Here is a 10,672-nt window from a genome sequence, read left to right as displayed (position 1 = left end):
GTGTGTGGGTACATTATTTGAACATTCTTTGTGACCTATCAAAACTTAGCAAACAAAGATGTGTCACAGAGCTCCATGTCCTTACCAGTGATATAGGGGAGGCCTGGTAGCTGGAGGAGAGAGAGGCCTGGTTAGCTGGGGGACACGTTGCTGACCCTGTGTGTGGAGATGGAGACCTCTCTGGTGTGGAGGAGTTTTCACTGCTGCTAGTGTAGTCAGGAGAATACATCTGAACACAGACAGAGGAGTAGAAGAAGAAGATGAGGGGGAGATAGGAGGGATAGAGGAGGAGTAGAGAGGGATAGAGGAAGGGTAGAGAGGGATAGAGGAGGGATAGAGGAGGGGGAAAGGAGGGGTAGAGGAGGGATAGAGGAGGGGGAGAGGAGGGATGGAGGAGGGATAGAGGAGGAATAGAGGAGGGGTAGAGAAGAGATAGAGGAGGAATAGAGGAGGGGTGGAGGAGGGATGGAGGAGGGGGAGCGATAGAGGAGGGATAGAGGAGGGGGAGAGGAGGGATATAGGAGGAATAGAGGAGGAATAGAAGAGGGGTAGAGAAGAGATAGAGGAGGGATAGAGGAGGGGTAGAGAGGAGATAGAGGAAGGGTAGAGGACCGTGAGTAGTAACTCCATGCATCATTTTAAAAGCACAACTTGTAATTTCTCTGTGTGGTTTTATAACCACCACCTCAGGCCATGTAGCATGGCTCATAACCCGAGCTGACTATTATAATATTTTACTGGTTGGACAGACAAAAAGTTCAGCAGCACGGCCCAGGTTCTGGGTTGATAATAATACACAGTGGTTTGTTATAGGGACATTTCCCTATTGGTCATTGTGGCTTCACTTTGAAGTTGGCTTTGTAAGTAGTCCCAGTACATACAGAAGCCAGTGTTTTCCCCAGGGCTGCTCCGGTCTGAGACCATCCTGTAGACGGGTGTCCTGTTGTGTTCTCTGAGCTGTTGGCTGACAGGGAGTGAGATGAAGCAGGGTTGTTACGGTGGAAGGTAGACATAGGAGGAAGACCCCTGTTGACCTCTACAGGTGAGACTGAATGGGGAGAATAGACCTGCAAGGCAATAAAACACATACGCATGTCAAAAGGGGGAGGTGCAACTCAATATTAGAAAGGTGTTCCTAATGTTTTGATCACTCACTGTATATTTTTACCTATTTGTCCCAAACTTTCTTACTTTTTAATATGAGAGCTCTGGTGAGTAAAATTAACTCTGTTTTTATCATATGGCGAATGAACTAAAATCTTACCAGGTGATTGTGTGACGGTTGCAGGTTACTGTAGCTTCCTGATTGGTGGGCTGAAGCCCCTCCCATTGCTCCATAGCCAGCCTGGTTCATTCCATTGGAGCTCCACATGTCAGCTGAATTGTTAATGCCCTGTTGTTCGCCACAGGAGGAGGGGGAGGAGTCAGGGTTGAGGTCGTGGTGACTTGGAGATTGATCGTAAACCTGAGAAGAAGATGGGGGGGGACAGCTAAATTAAAAAGATTGTGAAGTAAACATCTAGAATACACTTTACACATTGTGTGTATAAGGTAGTTGTTGTGGAATTGTTAGGTTAGATTACTCGTTGGTTATTACTGCGCTGTCGGAACTAGAAGCACAAGCATTTCGCATTAACACTCGCATTAACATCTGCTAACCGTGTGTATGTGACCAATACAGTTTGATTTGATTTGATTTGATTTAGAATACTGAAACAATGACTTCAAAAAGTGACTCTTCCTCGTCACTGGAAACGATCGTTGAGACTAGAGACCAAACACACACTGAGGACAAAACATGATCTTTCCATGACACACACACTGACCAGCAGAATCCAAAAGGAAAGCTATGATCCCTTATTTGTTGTCACTTGTTAAATCCACTTCAATCAGTGTAGATGAAGCAGAGGAGACACGGGTTACAGAAGGATTTTTAAGCCTTGAGACAACTGAGACATGGATTGTGTACGTCTGCCATCCAGAGGGTGAATGGGCCAGGCAAAATACTTAGTGGCCTTTCGACAGGGTATGGTAGTAGGTGCCAGGAGCACCGGTTTAAGTGTGTCAAGAACTGCAACGCTGCTGGGTTTTTCCACGCTCAACAGTTTTCTGTGTGTATCAAGAACAGCATCCCTCCACTCAATACTATGAAGGTGTTTCTAATGTTTTGTACACTCAGTGTGCATAAATATAGAAACAGTAAAGCCTATGAATGCATGTGAATATACAGTATCATTCAAACGTTTGGACACACCTACTCATTCAAGGGTTTTTCTTTATTTTTTACTATTCTCTTCATAGTGAAGACATCAAAACTATGAAATAACACATATGGAATCACGTAGTAACCAAAAAAAAGTGTTAAACAAATCCAAAATATCTTTTACATTTGAGATTCTTCAAAGTAGCCACCCTTTGACTTAATGACAGCTTTGCACACACTTGGCATTCTCTCAACCAGCTTCATGAGGTCGTCACCTGGAATGCATTTCAAATTTACAGGTGTGCCTTGTTAAAAGTTCATTTGTGTAATGTTTTTCCTTCTTAATGCATTTGAGCAAATCAGTTGTGTTGTGACAAGGTAGGTGTGGTATACAGAAGATAGCCCTATTTGGTAAAAGACCAAGTAAATATTATGGCAAGAACAGCTCAAATAAGCAAAGAGAAACGACAGTCCATCATTACTTTAAGACATGAAGGTCAGTAAATGGGGAACATTTCAAGCACTTTAAAAGTTTCTTCAAGTGCAGTCGCAAAAACCATCAGGCACTATGATGACACTGTCTCTTATGAGGACCGCCACAGGAAAGGAAGACCCAGAGTTACCTCTGTTGCAGAGGATCAGTTCATTAGAGTTAACTGGCTCCCATGAGGACCGCCACAGGAAAGGAAGACCCAGAGTTACCTCTGTTGCAGAGGATCAGTTCATTAGAATTACCAGCCTCAGAAATTGCAGCCCAAATAAATGCTTTCACAGAGTTCAAGTAACAGACACATCTCAACATCAACTGTTCAGAGGCGAGAGCGTGAATCAGGACTTCATGGTTCAATTGCTGCAAAGAAACTATTACTAAAGGACACCAATAATAAGAAGAGATTTGCTTGGGCCAAGAAACACGAGCAATGGACATTAGACCGGTGGAAATCTTGGATCTAACCACCGTGTTTTTGTGAGACGCAGACTAGGTTAATGGATGATCTCCACATGTGTGATTCCCACCGTAAAGCATGGAGGTGGAGGTGTTATGATGTGAAGGTGCTTTGCTGGTAACACTGTCAGTGATGTATTTAGAATTCAAGGCACACTTAACCAGCATGGCTACCACAGAATTCTGCAGCGATACGCCATCCCATCTGGTTTGCACTTAGAGAGACTATCAAGTGTTTTTCAACAGGACCCAACATACCTCCAGTCTGTGTAAGAGCTATTTGACCAAGAAGGAGAGTGCTGGAGTGCTGCATCAGATGACCTGGCCACCACAATAAACTGATCTCAACCCAATTGAGATGGTTTGGGATGAGTTGGACCGCAGAGCGAAGGGAAAGCAGCCAACAAGTGCTCAGCATATGTGGGAATGCCTTCAAGACCGTTGGAAAAGCATTCCTCATGAAGCTGGTTGAGAGCTGTCATCAAGACAACGGGTGGCTACTTTGAAGAATCTCAAATATAAAATATATTTTGATTTGTTGATTCCATATGTAGTTTGATGTCTTCACTATTGTTCTACAATGTAGAAAATAGCACAAATAAAGAAAAACCTTGAATGAGTAGGTGTGTCCAAGTTTTTGACTGGTACTGTATGTCTATGGACCAATGCAATGCCAGAACTGTGAACTGAAGTTACAGTACAGTATACTACAGCATACTACAGTATACTACAATACACTACAGCATACTACAGCACAAAACAGCATACTACAGTAAACTACAGTATACTACAGTATACTACAGTACACTACAGTACAATACACTAAAAAAATGCTACATTACACTACAGTATACTACAGTACAGCATGCTGATTCTGCCAGTGCACTACAGTCCCCTATACTCCCCTCCCGCTCCAGTACATTACAGCATACACTAAATAATACTACAGTACACTACAGTATACTACAATACACTAAAAATACTACAGTACACTACAGAATGCTACATTACACTACAGTATACTACAGTACACTACAGCATACTACAGCATACTACAGTATACTACATCATACTACAGTTCACTACATTACAGAATACTACAGAATATTGCAATACACTACATAACACTATAGTACACTAAAGTACACTACAGAACACTCCCGGATACCACAGTACGCTACAGTTCACTACATTACAGAATACCACAGTACACTACAGGATACCACAGTACACTACAATACATTACAGTACACTACATAATACTACACTACAGTACACTGCAGTACACTGCAGGATACCACAGTACACTACACTACACTACAGTATACTACAGTACAGTACACAAAATGTGTGTTGTGTGTTGATTGGAGCAGATTTAGAGCTATTGTGTTAATCCCTAAACTGGGTGATCCATGCACCTCCTTATCCGGGTTTAGGGAACAGCATTTCCTCCCTGTCACTGCACAGCCCTGGAGGTAGGATGGGAGGGATAGATTGGGATAGATAGATTTCCATGTGGAAAACGCTGCAGAATCATATTGGATACATCCTCTTCAGACAGCATGATCACACCACAGGACCTGATCACAGGACCTGACCACAGGACCTCACCACAGTATCACACCACAGTATCTCACCACAGTATCACACCACAGTATCACACCACTGGACCTGACCACAGGACCACACCACAGGACCACACCACAGTATCTTACCACAGGACCACACCACAATATCACACCACAGTATCTCACCACAGTATCACACCACAGTATCACACCACAGGACCTGACCACAGGACCACACCACAGGACCACACCACAGTATCTTACCACAGGACCACACCACAGGACCACACCACAGGACCTGACCACATTATCAACCCACAGTATCACACCACAGTATCACACCACAGGACCACACCACAGGACCACACCACAGGACCACACCACAATATCACACCACAGTATCAACCCACAGGACCACACCACAGTATCACACCACAGGACCACACCACAGGACCACACCACAATATCACACCACAATATCACACCACAGGACCACAGATGTAATGGGGTATGATACTTTGAGTCACCTAGAAAATAACTGCCAGGGAAATTATAATATAATAATACTTTTTATAATAATAAAACAATTGAATTAACTATAGTATCATTGTAGGATGTTTTACAAATGAAATACACACCCACCATTGTTACCCCGACGACAACGCACTGTAAAGAAGACTGGCCCCTTAAAGACTGGCCCCTTAAAGACTGGCCCCTTAAAGACTGGCCCCTTAAAGACTGGCCCCTTAAAGTTGAACATGATCACACACACCATACACACAACTCCCCCCCCCACACACACACACCATACACACAACCCCCCCCCCCCCCCCTACACACAACCCCCTTCCCACACATACAGCTCTAGCCGTAACCTTGGCTGGTACGAGTCCTGTGGTGATAGTGGGAACAGGCCAAATATAGGAGCCCCTGCCGTCGCCAACCCTGCTACACACACACACACACGAGCACACACACGCACGCACGCACACACACACACACACACACACACACACACACACACACACACACACACACACACACACACACACACACACACACACACACACACACACACACACACACACACACACACACTAGCCCTGTCTGAACCTCCGTGGGTAGCATATGGTACAGGATAAAGCCAATTGTCCTCCTTACTATGGGACGGAGCAGGCGACCCGTTAATAACACACACACACACACACACTCCTTGGATGAAGTATGCGACCCGTTAATAATGGCCACACCCCCGCCCCAGCACACCCTCGCTGTCCCCCGCTGTCCCCCAATAAACCCCCCCCCCTTCCCCCGACACACACCCTGAAACACGCATTCATAAACCGTCAAGATGGTGCTCAGTTTTAGTGCCTCATTGATTTAGGAACCATCATTAACGGCATCACTAAAGATTAGAGACTCTCCATATGTGAAGAACACAACTGAAGTAAAGCAGACACATAGTATATGAGACATGTTCATAGTTCAGTGTTCCGTCAGCATCTCTGATAGCAACAAAAACTAAATAGTTCTGTGTTTCGTTAGCATCTCTGATAGCAACAAAAACTAAATAGTTCTGTGTTCCATCAGCATCTCTGATAGCAACAAAAACTAAATAGTTCTGTGTTCCGTCAGCATCTCTGATAGCAACAAAAACTAAATAGTTCTGTGTTCCGTTAGCATCTCTGATAGCAACAAAAACTAAATAGTTCTGTGTTCCGTCAGCATCTCTGATAGCAACAAAAACCAAATAGTTCTGTGTTCCGTTAGCATCTCTGATAGAAACAAAAACTAAATAGTTCTGTGTTCCGTCAGCATCTCTGATAGCAACAAAAACTAAATAGTTCTGTGTTCCGTTAGCATCTCTGATAGCAACAAAAACTAAATAGTTCTGTGTTCCGTCAGCATCTCTGATAGCAACAAAAACTAAATAGTTCTGTGTTCTGTTAGCATCTCTGAAAGCAAAAAACTAAATAGTTCTGTGTTCTGTTAGCATCTCTGATAGCAACAAAAATTAAATAGTTCTGTGTTTCGTTAGCATCTCTGATAGCAACAAAAACTAAATTGTTCTGTGTTCCGTTAGCATCTCTGATAGCAACAAAAACTAAATAGTTCTGTGTTTCGTTAGCATCTCTGATAGCAACAAAAACGAAATGGCTTAAATATGTATTGAAGACAATAAAAAAGGACAAGACCACATTTTACACTCAAAATGTATCCTTTCAATCATATACAGGAAGATTTAAATGAGTGTAATATTGACCAACTATTCAATTTGCCTCTGCTCTATAGTAACACCACATCCAAAATCTAGCCACATGCAATCAATTTGCCCGTCTGCGTCTAGTACAAACGTCTGGTTCTAGTTAGTTACTCTCTCAGAGATCAAAGCAGTCTTTAATTGCGCCTGATAATGATCTGTATAGGGACCAGTGTTAAAACATACCACGGGTTAAATCAAATAGAGATCAGAGCAGCAATCTGCTTCACGTCAACAAAAAAAAATGGTAGACGGTGAAAAATGAGAATGATATGTGTTGTGTTCTCAGGTCTGTCTGAACAGAAAGAGGGATCTTGATCATTAACACAGTGTATTGATCACTGATGCACGTTACTGAACTCACTGACCCACACAGTCAAGAGTAAAATGATCAATGTCACTTCAGTATGCATTAAAGAACTGCATGATCAAAGAAATCAAAAGCATTTGTAAATCGAAATTCATAAACTTGGGAACTTTCCCCAAATGAATGAATAAACACTGACAACACTGACTGAATAGCACACAGAGTCCCAATCCCACTCACCATACAGTAATATCCCTTCCCAGACACACACTCAGCCATATGTGCCCATTTCTAACCCTTAAAACACTCAAACACATGGTTGCTGCAATAACTTTTGAGTAGCTGTAAATCAAAGCGTCTGCTCCTGTACTGGTATAGAATGTAGTCTGTATGGACTCCCTGGTGTGAATGGTATAGAATGTAGTCTGTATGGACTCCCTGGTGTGAATGGTATAGAATGTAGTCTGTATAGACTCCCTGGTGTGAATGGTATATAATGGAGTCTGCATGGACTCCCTGGTAAATTACAGGACTAGCTAGTACACACAGTGGATAGAGTAGGTTTCCTTTGACGCGTCAATACTGTACTATTCTACGATAAGGTGTTATTACATTGATAGTGAACATATTGATCATGTATTTAAATTATCGATGCCTTATTCCACGTCTTATGTGTACATGAGTATATCAAGATAACGGAGAGAATATCACGATAACGGAGAGAATATCAATATAACAGAGAGTATATCAATATAACAGAGAGTATATCAAGATAACGGAGAGAATATTAAGATAACGGAGAGTATATCAAGATAACTGAGAGAATATCAATATAACGGAGAGTATATCGCGATAACGGAGTGTATATCAAGATAACGGAGAGAATATCACGATAACGGAGAGTCTATCACGATAACTGCGATAACGGAGAGTATATCACGATAGCATAGAGTATATTACGATAACAGAGAGTATATCAAGATAATGGAGAGAATATCACGATAACGGAGAGAATATCACGATAACGGAGAGTATATCAGGATAACAGAGAGTATATCAATATAACAGAGAGTATATCACGATAACAGAGAGTATATCAGGATAACGGAGAGTATATCAAGATAACGGAGAGTATATCAGGATAACGGAGAGTATATCAAGATAACGGAGAGAATATCACGATAACGGAGAGTATATCAGGATAACGGAGAGTATATCAGGATAACGGAGAGTATATCAGGATAACGGAGAGTATATCACGATAATGGAGAGTATATCACGATAACTGCGATAACGGAGAGTATATCAAGATAATGGAGAGTATATCAATTAAAGAGAACTATGTAGAGACCTCTATAGGACCTTCAAACTCAACTCTGGACCTTCAAGCCAGTTCCAATGCATTTCATTGTTCCCCCTCGAATCAGGGACTGATTTAGACCTGGGACATCAGGTGGGTGAAATTGATAATCAAGTAGAATAGAAAAGCAGCAGGCTCCGGACTTAAAAGTTGAATGCCCCCTGCTAAGGTCAAGAGAAGGAGAGATAATAGGAGAACATCTAATTACATCCAATCATTCACAAAGACGGTATGCAGACCGGTGCATACCTTTTTATCTAGAGTGGGAGCGTACTCACAGATTTGACGTAGCAATACATCAGGTTATTGCTGGTGGTCCCGGCAGAGACAGGATAGGAAGTGCAGTACATGATTCTGTTCCGTTTCAGATTCAGTTCAACACTCCAGTAGTTTCAGTAGTGTGTCTGGAAGTCCTGTAGTACCGACTCCAGTAGTCAGTAGTGTCTCAGTATAGACCTGTGAGTCCACAGCTCCAGTCTCTGTTCATATGCTCTGTAGTCGACATACACTCCTCCTCCTCTGACCCATTACCCTGCAGCTCGCTTAACTACTCTGTCACAGACAACTTATGCAAATTAGGGCTGGTCCATTCCAGGAATTGGTGAGGGGTGATTTAGAGAGGGATTGGGGAGGTTCCACTACTGCACACACAGTCACAGTCACACACGCTACCTACATATCTAGTGTCCCGTTGGTTTACCATTATATAACAGGGTGTCTTTCAAACCATAGGAGTGAGTGAACTTCAAAATAACGGATTAAAAAAGGCAGAGTAGACAGGGATTCCCTTCAAACACACCCCAACTAAACACACTCCTAACTCTAACCAAACACAACCCAACTAAACACACCCCAACTAAACACACTCCTAACTCTAACCAAACACACCCCAACTAAACACACCCCTACTAAACACACCCCTAACTAAACACACCCCTAACTAAACACACTCCTAACCAAACACACTCCTAACTCTAAACAAACACACCCCAACTAAACACACTCCTAACTCTAACCAAACACAACCCAACTAAACACACTCCTAACTAAACACACTCCTAACTAAACACACTCCTAACCAAACACACTCCTAACCAAACACACTCCTAACCAAACACACTCCTAACCACACACTCCTAACTCTAAACAAACACACCCCAACTAAACACACTCCTAACTCTAACCAAACACACCCCAACTAAACACACTCCTAACTCTAACCAAACACACCCCAACTAAACACACCCCAACTAAACACACCCCAACTAAACACACCCCAACTAAACACACTCCTAACTCTAACCAAACACACCCCAACTAAACACACTCCTAACTCTAACCAAACACACCCCAACTAAACACACTCCTAACTCTAACCAAACACAACCCAACTAAACACACTCCTAACTAAACACACTCCTAACCAAACACACTCCTAACTAAACACACTCCTAACCAAACACAACCCAACTAAACACACTCCTAACTCTAACCAAACACACCCCAACTAAACACACTCCTAACTCTAACCAAACACACCCCAACTAATCAAACCCCAACTAAACACACTCCTAACCAAACACAACCCAACTAAACACACTCCTAACTAAACACACCCCAACTAAACACACTCCCAACTCTAACCAAACACACCCCAACTAAACACACTCCTAACTCTAACCAAACACACCCCAACTAAACACACCCCAACTAAACACACTCCTAACTCTAACCAAACACACCCCAACTAATCACACCCCAACTAAACACACTCCTAACTCTAACCAAACTCACCCCAACTAAACACACTCCTAACTAAACACACCCCAACTAAACACACTCCTAACTCTAACCAAACACACCCCAACTAAACACACTCCTAACTAAACACACTCCTAACCAAACACACTCCTAACCAAACACACTCCTAACTCTAAACAAACACACCCGAACTAAACACACTCCTAACTAAACACACTCCTAACCAAACACACTCCTAACCAAACACACTCCTAACTCTAAACAAAC

The 10,672-nt window shown here is 42.6% G+C and overlaps 1 protein-coding gene across 2 annotated transcripts in view; it reads right to left on the bottom strand.

Moving 5' to 3' along the window:
• Positions 1-9,159, bottom strand: part of LOC124037491 (transcription factor 12-like) — a 17,779-nt gene extending 8,620 nt beyond the window's left edge. For both annotated transcript variants that reach the window (XM_046352241.1, XM_046352240.1), the window contains exons 1-4: positions 8,923-9,159; positions 1,265-1,465; positions 882-1,067; positions 86-229 (exon numbers count right to left, since the gene is read on the bottom strand). In XM_046352241.1, coding sequence (XP_046208197.1) covers positions 86-229; positions 882-1,067; positions 1,265-1,465; positions 8,923-8,994 — 603 coding nt within the window. In that variant the 5' untranslated portion in view covers positions 8,995-9,159. The remainder of the gene's footprint in view (positions 1-85; positions 230-881; positions 1,068-1,264; positions 1,466-8,922) is intronic.
• Between the last annotated feature and the right edge of the window lie 1,513 nt (positions 9,160-10,672).

Source organism: Oncorhynchus gorbuscha, linkage group LG06, assembly GCF_021184085.1.
Source record: "Oncorhynchus gorbuscha isolate QuinsamMale2020 ecotype Even-year linkage group LG06, OgorEven_v1.0, whole genome shotgun sequence".
Taxonomy (NCBI): domain Eukaryota; kingdom Metazoa; phylum Chordata; class Actinopteri; order Salmoniformes; family Salmonidae; genus Oncorhynchus; species Oncorhynchus gorbuscha.
The sequence above is the reverse complement of the archived record's forward strand: the minus strand, read 5'-3'. Positions and strand labels throughout refer to the sequence as shown.